Raw genomic sequence first — 21595 nt, forward strand, 5'->3', positions numbered from 1 at the left:
TTAAAGGTGCGGTAGGTAAAAATGAAAGCAAGCACCAAACCCTGCTTATTTATTTGTTTTGTTTTGAATGAAACTCCGTTGCTGTAACATATTCAGAGATTCGGTTGCTAATTAAAGAGTCCCAATTATTCTGGTATGAACATATCAGATTTTTCTCGTGTCAGGAGTCACATTTTATTCAGACTGAAAACAAAGAAAGAAGGAACACTTTTGGGAGCACCTGAAGTGCTAAAAGGTTGGCATTGATTTGTTGTGATTTTTTTCCTTCCTCCGGTGAATTTACTGGTATGTCATAGCAACTGCACTCGCATTAATCAGACAAGATGCACGTAACAAACAGCAAACTAACTTCTCCTTCAATCTGACAGTCTTGATGAGGTCTTATTTTTGTAAAACTGTGAGACAATTGAGAATGCAAAGCATCAACGCAATGCAACAATGTCATTTCCATGATCCTTGAAGAGGAACCTTTGCGCAGTTTCCTGAGCAACTGAAAACTAGCACAGATCCTGTCAAGGTTTCCAGCGACGCGGCCAAAGATGGATCTGTTTTTTTTATTTCAGGGTTACAGCTCACACTTTGATCATGAACACCGTATTCACAGACGTCTATACCATTTATGATAAAGAGCATCCGCTTTTACCGCACTTAATACACACATTCAGATGCGAATGTGTAAGATGTGTGTGCTTAAAAGCTTTGCTCGTTTGTCTTCATGCATCATCAGCAGGCCAAGGAGGCTTTAACCACTAAATAATGATGCTAAGCTCACGAATCATCAATGCTCTCGATTTTCGTGAAGCATTTTTGCACAGTTTTCATCAGTTGATGTTAAAGGACAAACAATTATTCTTCACAAGGTGTTCTACAAACACTTTACCTGGTCGTACTCTTTAGTGCTGGGATAGGATGTAACAGGGAATGTTGCGGGCGGGTGGTGCCAAATAATGAGCCCTTTGTGAACTGATCTTCAGCGGGTGAACAAAATCCTTTAAAAGCAGACACTTTCTTTTAAAAACGCCAACACAGACAGCAGGAAAGGTCATTTGCATGAAGAAAGCCTTCAAGACAGTTGCCAATCTTCCCGGGGATGGATTTTCCAGGAGATTTACCCCAGGATAATAACGAAAAAAGGAGCCATATCTCAGACCCTTCAGTCATACAATCTGAAGCACAGCGACAAATCTACATGATCAAAAAACCTGAACGCACTGATGCAACCTTGTTGAGAAAAACAGACCAATATTCCCGCACGACAACGTGAGAGACTCATTGTTTAAAATGCACGCAAATGTCTTAGTCTGATTGAAAATTAACTTTACCAGACTTCACATAGTCTGCTATGGCCTTGGCGCCCTGCACATGCTCCACAGTTGACGGCCTGAGCTCCAGCCCTCAATTACTGAAAGGAGCCGACACAGAGATGACAGTTAAAGCTAAACCAGTTCACCATTTGACGTTTTCCAATCTGCTGCTGCTGCCAGCTAAAGCAAAGATTTATCTGTAGCTCTCAGCTCAACTGAATACGCCCAGCGCCGGGGACTTATCTCCACCTAGAGTGCCGAGTGCAAGGTTCTTTTGTCAGTAAGTCGAGTACCTTTGTATAGAAGGATAAATAAAGCAGCCCAATGAAATGGTAAAGTTGAGCTACAGCTTTAATGAGATTACTTAGCTCTGCATGTGAACTTTGAAACAAGAAAAAGTGTGGAAAAAGCTTATGTTATTTTTGGAGGTGGATTTTTACCAAATACGAAGACCTTCTAGGATCAATTGATTTTTATTATGCATTCACATGAAACAACATACAATTAAAGGACCTTTTGCACATGACTTTAAGGTGGGAAATTAAATAAAGTTATATTAAAAGGACTGCAAACAACTTAAGGGAAGAGAAGGTTTTAAGTAGATGAGAAAAGGTGTTTGTTTAATGTAGTTTATTTCTTATACTGAAGGTTTACACCCTTATAGAAATCCGTGGGCAACAAAGCACATGCTGGGGAAAAAAATATCTCGGCATGAAGGATGTTTCCTCTGGTGCTTCTTCGTATTTGTAGCAGATCAATGCATTTTTATGATGTTTCTTTCTCTGGCCTTCTATTCAACCCCACGGCAGCTGCATCGTGATGGAGCTCCCCATCATCTCGGGGAATTGAACGCCTCCAACATATTTCATTAATGAACCCGCCACATCTCCAAGGTCGTCCAACTCACGTCCACAGCCAAACCTTTGGAATTGGCCTCACATCGGCTTAAGCTCAATTCTTTTAAGGACGTTACTTTTTGATTCCTTTTCTCTTTGTTTACTAACTAACGTCTCCTCTGACACTTGAAGGCACCACTCTGTCAAAACAGACATTTAAAAACTGCATTCTATATTTACTCAGGTTATATTCATCTGATATTGTTTGATAGCGTGTCATAAAAGCCAAAAGAGAAGAAATCAGTACAGAGTTTATATTTTTACTGAACATTTTAAAAATGAATAAAATCTCACTGCAGAAGGTGTTTTATTTATTCATTCAAATTTTTGTTCCGCATTGATATATGAATATATATATATATATATATATATATATATATACACATACACATACCGGTATGTATATATACATATATATATATATACATATATTCATTTGATCTGCAGAGTCACTGAAAGGTCTCATTGACAAAACATGAAGAGAAACATATTTAAATATTTAGCACATGTGCAGTGGTCGAAACACAGGAGGGAAAAAAAAAGCACAAAGGAAAATGTTTCTGGCTGGAAAATAATCTTCAAGAGAAAAATTGCATTTTACTGAAAATAGTGAACATGCCACAGACGAGAGGCTTTTTACAGCTCTGAGGTAGGACACAAGATCACAGCCAAGCAAATGAGAAACTGAGATGTCTTGCGTTTGGTTAAAAAAAATCTGCAAAAGCATGATTACCGTTTCACAGCTTTTAAGTTATTCAACACACACATTTCAAATATATAACTATTAGACGTATAAGTGCACTCATTGATAAACATGTTAAATATCTAATAAATTACATCAAAGAGAAACATGCCGTTAATACAATCATTGCAAAAATACAAGTTCAGCAAGAACATTTGTGAAGTACTTCTGCAAGTCACACACCAGAAACTCTTTGACTTACACTGCAAAAAGTGAGTCTTGTTTCAAGAAAACTTTTTACAAATTCTAGTCAAGAACATTTTTCTTACCCCATTGGCAAACATATTTTTGCTTAAAACAAAATCATTTTGACAAGATTCATGGAATATTGGGCTTATTTCTAGCAAGGTTGTTTTTACAGTGTATAAAATGGATCAGTTTTCTGTTTGGTCTTTATGTTCCTTTTTAAAACTGACAGTTTACACACAATAAAGTATTCCAGAGTGATTTTATAGCTCCTTAATGCAGGTAAAAAACTGAATTGTATATATCACTGTTTTTGCATTGTTTACATCAAGTACACCATTTTAATTATACAAACAAACCCTGACGCGACAGAACAGCATCTGCATGCAAGATACAAAGCAAACACCCTGCTCCACAAAAGCTACGACCGCGGTAATCAATGAGCGGTTTCAGAACGAGTCAGAGAGGTTAAATAAGACTGATTACAGCTGCTGCTGTTTTCCTGTGCCGACCACATGAGAGGTTAAAGTTGATGAACATCGAAGCTACACTCAAAGATATTGTAGGAAATCCTAAAACGGTGCAGATTGGAGATAACTGGAGAATAGCATAGCCCTTGTGCTATGTGCATGCCCTGCGCTGTGCTGCATGCGTTTGTTAAACAGAACCCCGACAGAACAACAAATGCTCCACAGGAACCCCTTTGGGGCCTTTTCAAACGAATACAAGCTTGAAATATGCAGTAACACATCCATGTGGTCCTTGTGAAAGCAGTGGAGTAAACTTTAATGAAAGTACAAGCCAAAGTTAAGGCAAATATGTAAACTCGTCTTTGCAACATTCAAAAATAGGATGATTAAAATGGGATAAAATGTTGATATGAATCAAGAAATCAAAATGGTTTGGCTGTCGACATCCTCTTTATCAGTCTGTCTCTAGCCCGGGGCGCCAGCCTAGTTCTTTCCCTCTTTGATCGGAGGAATTAGTCGGGTTGGTCTGGCTGGATTAGACGTTGACTTTCAGGGAGCAGTGCAAATGGACACAGAGGAAACTTCATCTGGATGCTGTTGGACAGACATGGAACCAGCGACAACTGACTTGCATCGGCACCAGACATCCTGAGCGGCGTGCGGTGGAGTAGGAGCGCCAGTGAATGTTATCACTAAACACTTAATCCAAGGTGTTATTAGCACATCTGCAGCCATCTTGATTGTTTTGAATAGTGACTCTTGGACACTCTTGGACACTCGTGCTCCTCCACACAGAGTTTTTGTGGAGTGAATCTGTGTTGTTGGCCAGAGTGCTCCATCTCTGCAAAAAACACATCATTTCTGCTGGCATTCGAGTTTGCCCCCAAACAGGTAAATATTATGAAGGGAACTCACTTTAAAAAAATAAAATAATAGTAACTACAGAGTTTTTCACTTAACCCGTCAGCCAAACGGGATTGCTGATCAAGTCTGGTGCTGGAAGGGCAAATTGAGCGTCACCGTCGCTTCTCTCGGCTCCACCGGCCTCGGCCTGTTGATCATTTCACATTCATTTTGTCGCACGTTCTCCTCGTTCATCTGCGACACCTCCGTGGAGCCGGCTTCGAACCCACGCCCGGTGTTGGCGACGTGAACCACGTGAACCTTATTTCTCCCGTTTTTGATGAGGATGCAGCTGAAGACCTTCTTGAAGCCTTTGCGAAAGTGCTTGGACACCAGGGCGTAAACGATGGGGTTGACGCAGGAGTTGGCGTAGGCCATGCAGTGAGAGAGGAGCCTGAAGGCGTACGTGGTCTCGTTGAACGGGAAGTCTCCGTACAGATAGCACAGGATCACCACGTGGTACGGCAGCCAGCAGATGCAGAAGAGCACGGTGACGATGATGATCATTTTGGTGACCTTGCGCTTGGCCCTCTTGGATTCCGACATGCCGTCCAGAGGGTCGACGGCGGTCCACAGATACTTGATGGTCCGAGTGTAAGACAGACTCACGATCAAGACGGGGATGACGTAGCCGAACAGGAAAGTGCATGTGTCCAGCACCTTGCGGTTTTGCTCCTCCCAGCCGGGAATGCAGACAGTACTGTTGGCGTAATCGATCAGGTCATAGTAGCTGAGATACGGACCTGCAAACACCAGCGAAAGACCCCAAATGACCACCATGGCCACCACTGCATTACAAGGGGTTCTAAGTTCTCTGGAGCGGAGCGGATAGCGAATGGCCAGATACCTGCAAAGAGAAAAAAAAAACGACATTTAACCTGAGGTGTAATCCAGGCATCGAGAATCCTGATAATCACTGGACATGATGTGCATCAAGATTCTTGTGATTCATTTTCCAGTTGTGATCATTATACATAACCAGAACAATGTAAACTGTGCTACAGTATTCTACAGCTCTAAATACCGTGTTTCAGCTACAACCATAATTCTAAAAGATTAAAAGCAGAGTGCATTGATTTTGTAAAGCCATATTTTATTCAGACTAGAACACAGAAAGCATGTTCAATTTTGATACTGAGGCATTTTATCATTTTATGAGAAATATTAACTCAGGCAGGTGAAGGTAAAAGGACTATGGGAAATAGCCAGCTGGCAAAGTAAGAAACACCTGGATGGACATTTTGCGGCTAATGAAAGTAACTGCTGTGATACGACATGAGAGCATCATGGATAAACAGAGTAAAACAAAAACCAAACTATGTCTACGAGCTATGAAACAGTTGCACAATGATGTTACTCGGTATATAATTGTGAAGACATATTTCATCATCTACAGAAAATAATTCCAAAAGACATAAATTGGTAGGAGATTTCAATCATCTTCGGACCGTCAGACGGCGCCACGTTAAAAACTGGCATGAGTCTTGGATACAAATCCCTGCGAGGTCTCAGAGACACATCGGTCTTTAAACTCATTTAAAAGCGAGTGAGCCACTTCCTCCGTACTGAGGAGGACAGGGACCAGCTGGCTTATCACCAATGCTAAATCAAAAGCAAAAAACTGTAACATTAGTTCCTAAGCATGCAGCTTGCACATCTGGAAAAGAAACATCAAAGCTGAAAGGACATACAGCAACATATCGTCTCGTCCATGAGCAAATTTAAATGATTTGAATTTCTTTTGGACAAGGAGTTTAATTGTATTCTATTATAGTGTGTTTTACAGTGGTGTAATTTTAATTCGTTAAATAGAGACTAGGGATGGGAATTGATAAGATTTTACGATTCCAATTCCATTTTCGATTCTGCTTAATGATTCGGTTCTTTATCAATTCCCTTATCGATTCTCATTTGGAATAAAAGGTCGATAAGCATCACCAATATAACATTTTTATAATAATAAAATAAATATTCTTCCATAGAAATGAACAAAATACAACATAAATTATTCAGTGGCAATTCCACGAGAATGTTCAACATTTTTCTAATAGAAATTCAAATTCTCCTTTTTAAAAGGAACTGAACTGAACTATGAACTGAGCACTCAAAAATAAAACTGTCAGCCAGTGACAAATACAATCAAGTCAAATACAATCAAACTGTGCATTTTGCAAATCTGCAACCCTAAAACTTTGACAAAATATCCACTTGGCAAGTATTACAAGTTGCCCTGTTGTCTTTTTTACTGAAATGGAATCAGACTTTTGAGCGTTTGTATCGCTTGGGCGCCATGTTTACTATTGACTGCTGGTTTACGCAACTTGTGTGAAGATGTCATATCCTCAACAGGTCTTTTGTTCATTGTTCTGGTTTAAATGTTAAGACAGGAGGAAGCCTTAAAAATCTTTTCTTCTTCCCACTCCCTTTCAAGTGTTAATTTGAATATTGAACCTGCACGTCTACTGTTAAAGGTATTTGCTTTTCTGTTGCACGCAGGTCACTTATTTTGTAAAAATATTGTACCGCTCGAAATAAATATGAACTGAACTGAACTGAAGATGTTATTCGTGCCCACTGGAATCGAAAAGGGAATCGTTTGCAAAATTTGCAAACAATTCCAAGGAATTGAAACACTGGTAACTGGTTTTCCCTGTTTTCTTCAAATAGAAACAGATGGTTCATCAATGAAAAATCTCTTACTCTACCTTTAACTGCAATTTGGTTACGTATGTTTACCTGCCAGCATCTAAAACTGAGAAAAAAATCTAGTAGATACAGAATTTCTCTCAATTTTTCCTCTGAAGTCAACCACATATTAAGTTAATTTGAAGCATTCCGGTCTCCATAACCACACATACTTAGCATGGCTCAGGCTGTGTAGAGAATGAACAGGGGGGAGTTTAATCTTTTCTGTATCTGATTGTGAATGCTTTGAGTGATTAAATGCGCTGGGCTTAAGGTGCAAAACCAAAACAAAAGGAATATTTCAAAAGATGCAATATTCAGAATGCAAAAAATATGTTTGAGAGAAGAACATCCAGAAAAAAATGAAAACAATAGAAAAGAAAACCATCCAACATTAACCCTTGCAAGGCACTAAGGGTTAGCCTCTGAGAGCTGAGGGCGGGACTAAGCAAAGGTTATTTAGTCTGAATTCTTTGTGTGTGTGTGAAATGTTTGTGTTTTCCCTCTTAAATCGAAAGCTGCAATGTTTCGGTGAGTGTGGGGGGCGATAAATGTAAAACTTACATTTAATGACGTAAAAAAAGAAGATGCTATTTATTTCAAATCTTATTTACGATCTAATGATCTCTTATGAAAATTTGGGTTATTTCAGTCGATTTACTCCAAGAAAACAAACCAGAAACACACGTCCTTGTCTTTCACATGTCCAGGCCACTTGAAGAGGCCTCTAGAAACGGAGAGCCGCCTCGCTGGTCTTTGAAATCTCTCTCAAATGGGGACAGAGGCACGTTTCACATGAAAGGCAAAAAACATTCATTTGAGCCTACTTGTATGGCGTCTCAGTGGTTTGAACATCTTGCCATGCTCTTAAGAGCACTCTCTGCTCCAGGTGCTGTGGGATATATCATGAGGGAAAATTAACATGATTCAAATTGTGTTTTTCCTGAATCAAAAAGCAGCTAAATTATAGGCCGACTCACTGAGAAACATCTGTTGCTGCGTCCCAAAGCACAACCCCCCCCAAACATCATCGTATAGATACAGTGCACATATACAGTAAGTGTGTGTCCTCTGCTTGCCTTTGTATTCTTGATCGCTCATGCACCACATCCCAAATACTTGCTATGTAATACAACTTTTTCTCTACCACACCAGTTTTATCTCACTGCAGCAGTAAAGGCTGTGCTTTGAAGCGATTAGTGTGAGCATGTGTTTATTGCTCTTTCTCTGACAGACGGAGGCCTGATCTATAATTCCTTCTGGGGATTTCTGGTTTAAAGTGCAACTGGTAGAGGAGTTGGTGAGTGTGTGTGTGTGTGTATGTGTGTGTGTGTTTAAACAGAGAGATCTTTATTAACCTCCTGAGCCACATGTACCTGCTCTTTCCCAGACAGAGATAGAAGCAGCTATAAAGTGAAAGCACAGCTTTCACCATGAGCAGAGAGAGTTTTCAGCGCAGGCTGACTGATCACTGATTGTCCATATTGACCGAGCTGATTATGTTGCCCGACAGCAATAATGATGGCTTAAAGGGGTATAATTTTCAGCCCTGGATAACGCATGATCGAGTCATAAAATATTCAATTATAGCTCTCGCATCTTCAGAGTATTTTTCAGTCTTTGACTGATTGCATTAATAGGCACCTCTGGGATTTCACTGTTCTACTATTTTCCATCTTCAAATGAAATAAAACATTCGTTATGAGTTAATTTGGTATGATTAATTTATGCAGGGAAGTAAACAGATTATGTAAAACTGGGCAAAAAAGGAGGTTCCTTCATGCTATCCTTGATTAATCAAACTTGTTTCAAATACAAATCCTGTCGTGTTTTCAAATGTAACAGGTGGTTTGACCTCTGAATCCTGAGGTCGCGAGGAAGGGTACAGTTCCACTGCTCCTTTCACTAACCGTGTCGTCACACATTCGCTCAGCTGATTTTGGAGCCTGGAGTCAACCGCTTCACTCGTTGGCTGCAAATTACAGCCAACAACACTTGAACGATGTTATGTCTTATGAGAAATGTTATAGCAAGCACAGAATTCCCACAAGCACACACAAAAATGTAATGGAATGTGCTTGAGGGACACTTTTTATTTCCTAGATACCTCAGTCTTAACAGTTTTTTTCCTAATTTTTTTCTAATTCTTTTCACAAGTGTTTTCAGATCGGTTCATTTGGTGTGATACTAATCCTGCATTCATCTAAAAAAGGGAACCTTGGATTTTTCAAATTCTGGCTAGAAAAAGAAAAATCAAGGAAATGTTTGAAATTGGATTTCTTATTTGGCTTTTATGACTGTAAACAAAGTGCTGATGCAGCACTTTTCGATTTTCTTTAGTTAAATTATACAGTAACATGAAATAAAGAAAGAATACCCTCTTTCAAGTTTGAGATTTGGTAAACGTGCTGGCCTGTAGCATTGAGGAGTGTTAACATAATGCCAGGCAGGAAAGACATCAGCTATGATTTTAGAAATCCAGTTGTTGCTGCCTTTAATCTGAAAGAGATTGAAATGTTTAATTCCTAAACAATGCAATGACAAATATTATTTGCAAGTGGGCATTAAAGACATTTTGGACAGTGTGGCTAATTTACGAGACTTTTTAGTAGAAGGCCTCTTCAGATCAGCTTTGCTTTACAAGCCACACAACTTCAGGATCAATGGCCGCGGTTACATGATGTTTTTTAATTCAGAATGAATTATTCCGAATTAAATTATTCCGAATTAAATTATCTGTCTGGTTTGCATTGCCGGCAGTAAGTCAGACTTGTTCTCAGTGCATGTTGGACTCCGGCAGGGCTGCCCTTTGTCACCGGTCCTGTTCATAATTTTTATGGACAGGATTTCTAGGCGTAGCCAGGGGCCGGAGGGGATCCGGTTTGGGAACCTCAGGATTTCATCTCTGCTTTTTGCAGATGACGTTGTCCTGTTGGCTTCATCAGACCGGGACCTTCAGCATGTGCTGGGGCAGTTTAAGGCCGAGTGCGACGCGGCAGGGGATGAGAATCAGCACCTCCAAGACCGAGGCCACGGTTCTCCACCGGGAAAGGGTGGCATGCCTTCTCCGGGTGGGTGGAGAAGTCCTGCCTCAGGTGGAGGAGTTCAAGTATCTCGGGATCTTGTTCACGAGTGAGGGAACAATGGAGCGTGAGATTGACAGACGGATCGGTGCAGCGTCCGCAGTTTTGCGGTCGATGTACCGGACCGTCGTGGTGAAGAGGGAGCTGAGTCGAAAGGCGAAGCTCTCGATTTACCGGTCAATCTACGCCCCTACCCTCACCTATGGTCATGAACTTTGGGTAGTGACCGAAAGGACAAGATCGCGGATACAAGCGGCCGAGATGAGTTTCCTCCGCAGGGTGGCTGGACGCTCCCTTAGAGATAGGGTGAGGAGTTCGGTCACCCGGGAGGAGCTGGGAGTCGAGCCGCTGCTCCTTCACATTGAGAGGAGTCAGCTGAGGTGGCTTGGGTATCTGTATCGGATCCTCCTGGACACCTCCCTAGGGAGGTGTTCCAGGCATGTCCCACCGGGAGGAGACCCCGAGGAAGACCCAGGACACGCTGGAGAGACTATGGCCGCGTTCAGACTGCCAGCCAATATCCGATTTTTAGCCCATCCAGATTGAAACTGGATGACTCTTTTGAAGTCTGAACAGTCCCAAACCACATGAGATCCGATTTTTGCAAACCAAATCGAAACCACCTCCGGGAGGTGGTTTCATATCCGATCATTATCGCATTTGGGCAGATGCGTCTCAGTCTGAACAGCTCCAAACACTCAGATCGGATATGACTGTCGCAGACCCATGCTCCAAACCACCCGCCCATTTCCAGTTGTGGAGCTACTCATCCTTTCACAGAGAGCATGTACAATCTCTGATGTCACGTCAAAAACTATTATTTGTAGTTTAAGTGTTGCAAATTCACATTACAAATCATGTAATAGCAGAAAAAAAGACCGCATTTCCACGTATGGTGTGGGTCGCCGCGTACCCTACGCCGTAGGCTCTGCGTCGGTGTAACGCGGAACCATAAATCCGCCTTCAGTCGTGAGCCTGAACCTGCAGCCCGTCAGCTCATCAGCTGCCAGTTTCATTGCTGGTTCGTTTTGTTAACTCTGAGCTTTGTTGGTTGGTTTGTTAGTTTGCTGGTGGTTTTGTTCTGAACACTTTTCTCTGTTTCTCATTTTGCTGGGACGTCGGGTCCCTCCGCCGAGACACAACTTTTGCGGTATGCGTTCATTGTTGTGTCTAAAAATGATGCGCAGTACCGACTCAATCAGAAACGGTACAGATATTTTGGGATTTTTGTAATATATATAAAAAATCATTGTTATTGTTTTTGATGTCGCAATTACATGACTTCACACAATACACGCGCTGGGTGACGCCTCCGCTCCGACGTCGTTGCTACGGCAACCTGTCAGATCAGTCAATGATGTGGCGCAGTCTGAACAGAGCCAGATCCGATATGGACACTTGCTAAAAACAGTGTGGACAGTCAGCCCTGAAAATCGGATATGAGAAGGAATCAGATATGAATCAGATTTGCCAGCAGTCTGAACGCGGCCTTTGTCTCTCGGCTGGCCTGGGAACGCCTCGGACTCCCCTCGGAAGAGCTGGAGGAAGTGTCTGGGGTGAAGGAAGTCTGGGCATCCCTGCTGAGGCTGCTGCCCCCGCGACCCGGGAACGGATAAAGCGGAAGAGGATGAGTGAGTGAGTGAGTGAGTGAGTGAGTGAGTGAGTGAGTGAGTGAGTGAGTGAGTGAGTGAGTGAGTGAGTGAGTGAGTGAGCGAATTCAATTATTTTCCTTTGAGTTTACATGGAAATAGTAATTCGAATTGAGGTTTACATGGAAAACATGATCGGCTTTATCCAATTCCGCTTAAGGTCTGGGGGTTGGGAAGGGTTCTGATTGGATAGGGGGCCGGAAATTACGTCTACCAGAAGAAAACCAAACTTAGCCGCTTAGCCGCTACAACTTTGAAAATCTCACAATTTTTATGTTTCCTGCCATCTGTTCTTTTAATTATTTCCAGGTCCTCCAAGCTATTATTAAATAAATCGTCTCACAAGCGCGGAATATAAGCGTCATGGCGACAGACGAGCAAGGGAACGAGCGGAAGTATGCTTTTCGGATAAAATAAAATCAGAATAAACCAGCCACTTACTTCAGAATTAAGTTTGATTCAGAATAGCCATTTTCAATTGGAATTAGGTGTTTACATGGTTATTTTTACTCATTTTAAATCGGATTTAATTTTAATTCTGAATTAAAGAGGAATTAAACTTCCCATGTAAATGCACTCAATGTCTGTCTGGACAGACAAGACCAAAATGGAAATGTTTAGCTAGTCTGCCAAGTGCCAGCGTTGGCTCAGACTGACTGTCATCCTCCCAACGATGTTGGAAGGATGATCATTCGGGCTTGTTTTAAAGCCACGGGACCAAGATGGCAGGGTAACTTGCAGTCACTGAGTCGGCCACCAGGAAGTGGACTGTTCTCTCCCTCTCTGTCTCAACTCTGCTTCCAATGCCCTTTCCTGCAGCTTGTCATGTATGCACACACTAGTAACCACGGCAACTGCAGAAGTGCTGGACCAGTCAAAGACTTCTCCTGGCTCTTAATGATGACTTTCACTCAGACACAGAAGATTTTGGTCAAGTGCATTGGAAGCAGTTGAATCATCTGTCTCTCGTACTATTGTCAGAGCACAACATTTTGAGCAAAAAATAACATATATTTGTAACCAAATTGTGAAGTTCTTTTTCAAAAAACTCTTATCATTATAGTCATTTGTAAAAAAAAAAAAAAAAAAAAAAAAAGATACCCTTCTTTATTTTCTTACCACAATATAAGAAATCCATTTTTATAAATAAAATAAATCCAGCTACTTTATTTTTATTCCTTGAACTCGTGATAAATGACATAATTACAAACATACTTTGTACCTCATTTAATTAATTTCCTTATGGGGATTAATAAAGTATTTTGAATTTGATTTGAATTGAATTGAATTTGCTAAGAATTTGCCTTTATGGCACAGTAAATCCAGTTCTCCCTTGAAACAGAAAGTTTTATCACCAAATGACTCTTTGTGTCCTCATGCTTCCTATTTCCTCCCTTCAGTAATTCATACTGTCAAACATGTTAATTCATATCCTCAAATTATAAATTTATAATTTCTGCCTTCTTCGCTTATTGTGTATCATCTGTTATATTCTACGGACTCATATAAGTCAGACTTTTAAATAAAGCATGCAACGTGAGAGAGTTAGAGGACAAAGGCAATGGCTCTCACAGCCGCATCACGCTGGCTCTGAGAGTGAATCATATAGTTTCAGGCTGCAGATAGTCATTTATATGCATGACGTCTTAATTCAGGAGAATGAGTCACTCAGCTTTGAGTATTGCTACACATATTTAGCATAACAAAACATTAAATGATAAAGGTTCCAAGTGCTGAACCGGCTGGTGGAGAGGGTGATATCTGATTTTGGATCTTGAGCAAGAAAGGAAAGTGTTTCCTTCTGTCTTCTGACAGCCATCACGCCCTGTAAACTTTTGATTTCAATAAAGCAGGGATACAGGAGGATGAGCAACAGTTGTCGGTGAATTCACTAATCCCATAGAGCAGGGGTTCTTAACCTTTCTGACCTTGGGGCCCAAGTTTTTCAGTACAGAGTGACCCGAGGCCCATTAAATTAACACTTAACTTAACACCTAACACTTTATAGCAGGGGTATTCAACTAAAACTTTAAGAGGTCCATTTAGAGAATATATATATATATATATATAGGCAGCACGGTGGCTTAGTGGTTAGCACTGTTGCCTCACAGCAAGAAGGTCCCCGGTTCGACTCCCAGGCCCAGCAGGGGCCTTTCTGTGTGGAGTTTGCATGTTCTCCCCGTGCTTGCGCGGGTTCTCTCCGGGTACTCCGGCTTCCTCCCACAGTCCAAAAACATGCATATTAGGTTAATTGGTGATTCTAAATTGCCCGTAGGTGTGAGCGTGAGTGTGGTTGTGAGCATGGTTTGTGTGTTTATATGTGGCCCTGTGATGGACTGGTGACCTGTCCAGGGTGTAACCCCCGCCTCTCACCTGGGATAGGCTCCAGCAGACCCCCGTGACCCCGCAAGGGCTAAAGCGGGTATAGATAATGGATGGATTTTTATATATATATTTATATATATATATTCAAGTAGCCTCATAGTTGTATCAACATCTGCATCTGACTGTTATATTAAAAAAAGTACATATTTGCCACTTAAAGGAGCTTGAGGCTTGAGGTGTTAAGAAATGAGACTCTCTAGCGCCACCCTTCACCACGACGGCCATTGGGGGTACTGCAGCCAACAGTGAAGCCGGCACGGGAGAACGGGGAGAACGTGCATGCAGCGTCATGTGACGTCACATCCGCAGCCCAGCGCGGGAAATTCGGTACCGAATTGCAGCACATTTTGCAGCACACAGCCTATTCAAGGCAAAGGAGAGATACACTAGAGGGCTCATTCTTTTGGGTTTGGAACGCTTCATCTGACATTATTACTAGAAAACTTAAAATGTATATGGATTTTTTTCATAAATCCTGCCACAATCCGGCCTCAAGCTCCTTTAACATGTGTAACTTGAATTACACATATTTTTTTATCTTAAAAATAAAATACATTTTATTTTATTTTTCAAATGCTATCAAATGCTATTTTTCAAATGCTAATGCTATCAGAGTAGGTTTAGATCCTGGCGGATCTAAACCTACTCTGTGCAAAATTAAGGATTTACTCTGTAAATACACACCATTTCTCTTACTATTACACGTACAGCTAGCTGAGTGTCTTTTCCTCATTTGGTTGGGAGTTGCTATGCAGTCCCGCGGCCCCCGCGGCCCACATGTACAAAACAGAATTCTTTTTGCGGCCCACTAGGTGGCGCTCGCGGCCCAAGTGTGGGCCGCGGCCCTATGGTTAAGAATCACTGCCATAGAGGAGCCTCAGAATTTTAATCTCAAAGCTAACGGATCAAAACTCCCCCACTAAGAGAAGTCAGAAGTCTATCATATCAAAAATGTCCTCTAACATAAAACCTGAGATTCTGTGATAAAAAAAAAAGAAATCAAAAGAAAAATTGATGAACAGATTTAAAATACATTTCTGAGGAAAAAGCCCATTTTGTGAAAGGAAAGATGAAAATACATGACGTAAAAGCATGTGCACAAATAACTTGAATAAGCAGCGATGACCTACCTATCGACGGACACGGCAGCCAGCGTGAAGCTGCTGGCGTACATGGTGAGGTTGATGAAGAAATGGACCACCTTGCACATGAAGGAGCCAAACACCCAGCCTTCCAGAGAGTAGATGGTGGCTTGGAAAGGGACGCAGAAGATGATGAAGAAGAAGTCGGCCACGCTCAGGTTGAGAATGAACAGATTGGTGGTGTTGTATCCGACCTGTCCGCTCCGCAGCAGCACGGCCAGCACCAGGCTGTTCCCCACGGTGCCCAGCAGGAAGATGAGGGAGAAGACCACCGACACGATCACGCTGGTGAGGTTCAGCTGGTGGCTGTCAGATACGTTGGACTGCCCTCCTGGCTGGAGGAAATCCTCGTAATCAGTCATGTTGCACCACTGCAATCACAGAAGGAAAGAGATATCCACATCAAAGCAAATCCACATCTTGGATCTGTGAAAAAAACTGAAATCGGGGGTTTCAAACAACTTTACCAGGAGCAAACTGGTCTGGTCTGGTGTTGACATGATGACAAAGCCGCTCCTTCAAAGGGAAGATTGTTTTCTCCAAATAATTCAAAACGTTGAACCGCTCATATAAACGGTTGGATAGGAGATGCTGGAAAAACCAGTGAGAGTTAGAAAGCCCACCCACTTCAACCCACTTCTTCAGAGCTGCTTCTGAAGACAGACCTCCCAAAGCAATAATATCGACTGTATAAAAAGAACTGGACAACCCCCACATGACATCACCCACAGGTTTTTTAATTTAATCCAGATTGGGAAATATGGCAGGACGACCAGGTCTGGAAATTGACTGGATTACACCCGCGTTAGCCACCACAAGTTCAGGAGAAACAAGGATTTATGAAATTCCATGTGATTCCTTATTGCTCAGTCTCTGAGCAGGCTAGGCTGCAGGTAACTGTGGCCCCGGGCAACCAGGAAGTAGGGTTGCCAACTCCCTGAAAAATAAATAAGGGACACTTCATCGGCAGGGCCGGACAACCCGATCGCCTTCAGCTTTCCTGGCGTAGTGAATTTTTTTAGCCCCTTTTTTTGTGAGTGAAACGATTTTTTTACTTTTGGACTTGAACCTGAATTGAATTAGATGCATATTTTTGAATGCCATGAACACATGGAAAACAAATTATCATCCAGCAACAAGACTAAACAAAAATGAACTGAATAAAATAAGTATCTTTCTTAAACAGAAACCTGTCCTGCTTAAAGCAGCACTATGTAACTTTTCCACCTTAATATAATTTTTCCAGAGTCATTGTGATGGTACAACTTCCAACAGGTTTAATGACACCTCTGTCATGGTCTGAGGGGTCTGTATCGCCTTCACTGGCACTATGTAACTTTGAGTAGCATGGTAGGAACCCTGCCACACTAAAAAACTACAAAATGGGCGGGGCGTGGAGCGCAGAGCTCAGGAGGAGCTGGTAACCCGTTGCTGCGTTGTAGCTGCAGCAGCTCCACACACAACAGACGTGGGGAAAAGATCGCTAATGGTTTAACTTTTCACCGCTTTCCTGCTCGGAGGCAGAACCACGGAGACCGAGTATCTGAGATAACAAAGAGTCGTCGGCTCGCTTGGATCGCGGCTGTAACGACCAAACATAACCTTCCACAACAGTATAGCACAAACAAACACTCACACAGACCGGAGTCGGATCATTCACACGGGTTTTATTCCAGATTCTTCTCCAGCTAAACGCAGTTGCTGGCCAGCTCTCTGCGATGCGATTAACCCCAATCTTCAGATAAAACTAGTTTGTTGAGGAAAAAAATATTACCTCTATTTGTAGCTGCAGAGGAAAAAAATTATCTTGCGAGGAAAACAAAAATATTGCTCACGCCTCGGAGCCTCTTCAGCATAATATAGTGGTCAAAAAAAAGAAAAGAAATGTAAGAGTAATATAAAACATGTAATGTATGTTGTACTATTATACTAATTTATTGAAACACATGGCGAGTCAAACATTTACCAAAGCAGCTGCCAAACACTCCTAAACAAGGTAGCCTAAGACGTGGGTTGTGCAGAACTGCGGCAGTAAATCCTCATCGGAGCTCCACTCTTTGATAGGGATTTCATATGGACCCAAACCGTTAATAATCATTATTTTCTCCATATACCGCTCCCTGGCTTCCTTGTTTAAGGTATCCCAGTAAATTCCAGTTCCTTTCCAGCAGTTTAACATCTTTTTTTTTGCGTTCCGTCTGTTCACTTGGTGAAACAGAAAAGCGTCCCGTCTTCATTCACTATCAAAACAAATGCACGTGACGGGGACAGGATCTTTCCGGCAGTACGCGCTGGTGCTCATGGGAAACGTAGTGTTCTTTCTGGTAAAGCACTACCGCTTTTGTCCAAAGGAGCCGCCAAACTCAACAAAAGCTGAAAGTTACATTGTGCTGCTTTAACTTAAAATTGTATAAATTTATATAAAACAATAGAAAGAAAGCAGAACATCCATTCTGTAATAGTGCACATTTTTAGTGCAATAACAAAAGTGCAAACAGAAAGTCTGTAGAAAACTTGTAAACATATTTGTGCCTCAAAGGCCATGACTGGAGGCTACAGTTGTAAAAAAAAGAAAAAAAACAACTTATGAACTCAACAGCTCAATGCCATTTTCCATTGACATTTTATAACTATTTTTTGACTCTCACAGTAATACAGGACAAAGTGCTTCCCTTTTCACCTCCATACAGGACGCGTACTTTTGTTTATAAATACGGGACGATTCCGTTTTTCAAGGGATGGTTGGCAACCCTACCTGGAAGGGTCCTGAAATACTGTAGGTGATTGATTACCTCTTGATTCCCTCTGGTTAATGGCCAACCGGGGGTGAAGCTAGCTGCTTCAGGCTGCCATGCTATCCTTCACAACAAAAATCTTTCAAGACTAACCCAGATCCGGTCACAACAAGCCACAATTAACACTTGAAAAGCCAGATAATATAAAATAAGAATGATTATGCTCTAGTAGGTCTTTGTTTATCGCTCAGAAGTCAAGTTCATCAAAGCTGCAAAGCAGCTAAAGTGACAGGTAGACTGTGACTTAAGAGACCACGCCCCTAACCGTGCATACATTTGTGGCTTAATATAATCTTACTTGATAAGGGGCGAAAAAAAGTCACCCAGATGATTAGTTACTTTTGTTCGGACATGAATGCATTTGATTACTTGTTTGCTATCAGTCTGTAAAGAGAGTTTGAGGTAATATAGAAAAATATCTCCTACCCCACCTTTAAGGATGAAAGGCCGTATTTAAATGACATGGTAATGTCTTGCCAGATGTATGTTCAATATCTAACCGTAAATAGTGCAGGATCAGAGTAGGAACAGTGGATTTAAACGTCCCTCTGAATGGGAGAGATACTGAAACCACTTCAGCAGGAATGTAGCATTTTTGCTTTTTAAACGTTTGTCATCAGCGTCGGGCAGAATGAGCGAGGGTCATCTCTAATGCTTCCCTGCTATTTAATTACGTAGTGCGTCACCATCGCTGTTTGCTAAAAATACGACCTGGAAGGTTTCGAGTAAGTGGACCAATAAGCCACTCATGAAGCTCAGCTCCACTCCTCTGTAATTGAGTGGTGCCGGAGCGCGGCCCCCCTGGTGAAATTCACTCGGCAAAAACAAAAACAGCAGAAGTAGAAGCAGAAGCTCACTCTCCCCTTCCAGCCGAGATTATGGAAGAACTGATCGTTCACGAGGAATAGTGAGCAGACACTTGTCGCTGTCATCTTCTGACCCACACCAGTATCAAAGATGCAGCGTTGGGTATCGTGGTGTCTCCGATGACGTCAATCTGCACTCCTATTTTATTTTATTCATTTATGTGGACCAAACTGAACCACTGCAATTGGCTTACAATTGACACGGAAGCGGCGCTTTTGATGAGTGGAAGAGTCAGAGAGCTGACTGATGACAGTAAGCTTGTGGTTTGTGGTTGTTGATTTCTTAACACTATGACCAAATAAGCATGTAAATAAAGCAAGTAAAAACAATGCACTGCAGTGTTAACTTGAATGGAGTTAATGTTTTACATTCATTTCCGGAGTGTTAATCTCTCTATTGGCCAGCATAAGGTTGTGATTAAGAAGCTAGATCCACCTCAGTCCTGGAGGCAGTGACCAGCATCCAGAAGAAGCTTGAATTAGCTCTAGGAGTACACTCTCGGAGAAAATGACAGCATTCTTCCACTTCCACTTAGCAGCATTAACAAGGATTCACACAAGGGTGGGTGATTGCTCCCTGAGTGGAACTGAGCTGCAGGGAAAGCCACACTGTCAAGCCGCTAAATCTGAGCTCAATGAGAAAAGTTTACGTCTAAATAAGGTGTTTTCTTCCGCAGCTGTTTTCATCTTTACAGAGATCACGCTGGGTTTGCAGTTTTCACCCATTCAAAGGGATCAGAGGAAAATAAGCTGCCCACGCATTAGACACCACTGGAAACCAAGCTGGAGCTACAAGCATGACGGTGTATAATAAAGGGGAGAGACGGGAAGGAGAAATGATCTTTCATAGAGCCCCCCTGAGGCAAGAAGGTCTGAATTGAAAATGCATGAATAAAGGCTGTTAATTACCCAAATCAAATGGTTAGTATTTATCATAAAAGGCTTGCAACAGCGCAAAGTTTGGGGCTGCAGGGAGGCTGGAGCTGTCTAGAAAATATATACAGAAACAGTATCATGGTGCTGTGGAGGAATTTTCTTCACAGTGGACTTAAGGAGACGCTGTGATTGTGTGGTGGGCTTTTCTTTCCTCCCACCAGAGACAGCAATCTGGACTGATAGAAAATGTCCAACTGCAGTGAGATAACAGGGGGAAGACTCCAGTCAGCATAAAAAACACGTTTGAGTCTCATCGAGATCAGAGGAATCGGAAATAGGCCAACAGGGAGCTTTACAATCCGGCAAACAGGCAGGTTGTGAAATGTGTCTGCTGGAGCGGATGTGAGGGCGTGATTGGAAATTTGGGAAAAGAAACAAACAAAGAGTGGGGAAAGCAGTGGAGCTACAGAGAAGAAAAGAGGACGGGGGTGTAGCAGAGCTTTAAACTAAACTGTGGGAATGCATCCACAGAGGTTTCATTAAAATAATGGGCACATTACCTCTCCATCAAAAAGCAGCAGAGCTTCAACGGCGTCCATGATCTCTAAACTTTCCCCATCAGCTTAAGCTGCAACATTTCTGATTCAAAGGTACTGTAACTGCTGGACGCCATGAGTGAGAAATGTGATTTGGCTCTAGAGATACATTTATTTATCTGCATGAGCGGCAAGATCAGCATGCAGATAAGGCTGATGCAGCGTGAGGAAACCTACCGGAGCGATGACGGATTCAGGTCTCCTCTCAGATCAGGATCGACACTCCCAGCAGAGCTGCTCTGTGAAGATGCTCATTCTCTCTGCACAGAAGCCTCTGCTCCTCAGGCGCACATCGCTGTCTGACTGTGCTGCTTGTGTCTTACTCTTTCTCTGCCCCCCCCCCAAATCCGGACTCCTCCTCCTCACTTTAATGTTCACAGTTCACTGCAGAGAAGGATGACAGACTGGAGGAGGGGAGGGGGGGCTGCAGGGTCCGGGAGTCTCTTCACAATCTCTCTGTAATTAGGAGGTGATCTGAGGATCAGCTGTGAGGCGCCGCTGATTGTCCCTCTGAAGAGACTGCGTCCTAATCGGCTGCCATCACATGACGGATCACCTTTCCAGTTGGCTTCGTCTTAACACAGTTTGAGAAGTGAAGGAAGCTACAAACGAGTGCCAATTCTGCTTTGCAAGTTGGTCACCGGAGACATGGAGACATTAACATTGAGCAACCTTGTGCATGCAACTGGGGCTTTAATCAGTGGCTAATATTATTTTAAGACACAGGATGTGGTTGATGTCACTGTGGAAACATGTCACACACCGATACTGTTGATGGTCCCTGCAGTCCCCAAGTGGAAATACCTTCAGACGAAGACTCTGGCCAACAATTTCAGTTCAGTGAATGCCTCATATGATCATTCGAAACATGCTCTTTAGTTTCTCCACAAAACAAAAAGGAAAACAAAGCAAATCAATCGATTTTCTGTTCCGGCTCCATGTTGTTCAGGGTCATCAGGATGCTGCAGCCGATTCCAGCTGTCACCGGGCGAGAACCAGTTTACACGTCGGACAGGC

General features: G+C 42.3%; 1 protein-coding gene across 2 annotated transcripts; it reads right to left on the reverse strand.

Annotated features, from left to right (window-relative positions):
• Positions 1-2638: 2638 nt before the first annotated feature.
• On the reverse strand, positions 2639-20884 carry galr2b (galanin receptor 2b). 2 transcript variants are annotated; one of them, XM_061711603.1, is made up of 4 exons: positions 20756-20884; positions 15913-16036; positions 15434-15816; positions 2639-5348 (listed from the first exon to the last, which is right to left on the reverse strand). In XM_061711603.1, exons 2-4 carry the CDS (start codon positions 15943-15945, stop codon positions 4583-4585), a joined length of 1182 nt encoding a protein of 393 aa, XP_061567587.1. In that variant the 5' UTR covers positions 15946-16036; positions 20756-20884; the 3' UTR covers positions 2639-4582. The 2 variants fall into 2 exon arrangements, with proteins under 2 accessions (XP_061567587.1, XP_061567589.1); XM_061711605.1 differs by lacking the exon at positions 15913-16036 and having other exon boundaries at positions 20756-20882.
• Between the last annotated feature and the right edge of the window lie 711 nt (positions 20885-21595).

The sequence above is a fragment of the Cololabis saira genome, chromosome 21, assembly GCF_033807715.1.
Source record: "Cololabis saira isolate AMF1-May2022 chromosome 21, fColSai1.1, whole genome shotgun sequence".
In the NCBI taxonomy this organism is placed as follows: Eukaryota; Metazoa; Chordata; class Actinopteri; order Beloniformes; family Belonidae; genus Cololabis; species Cololabis saira.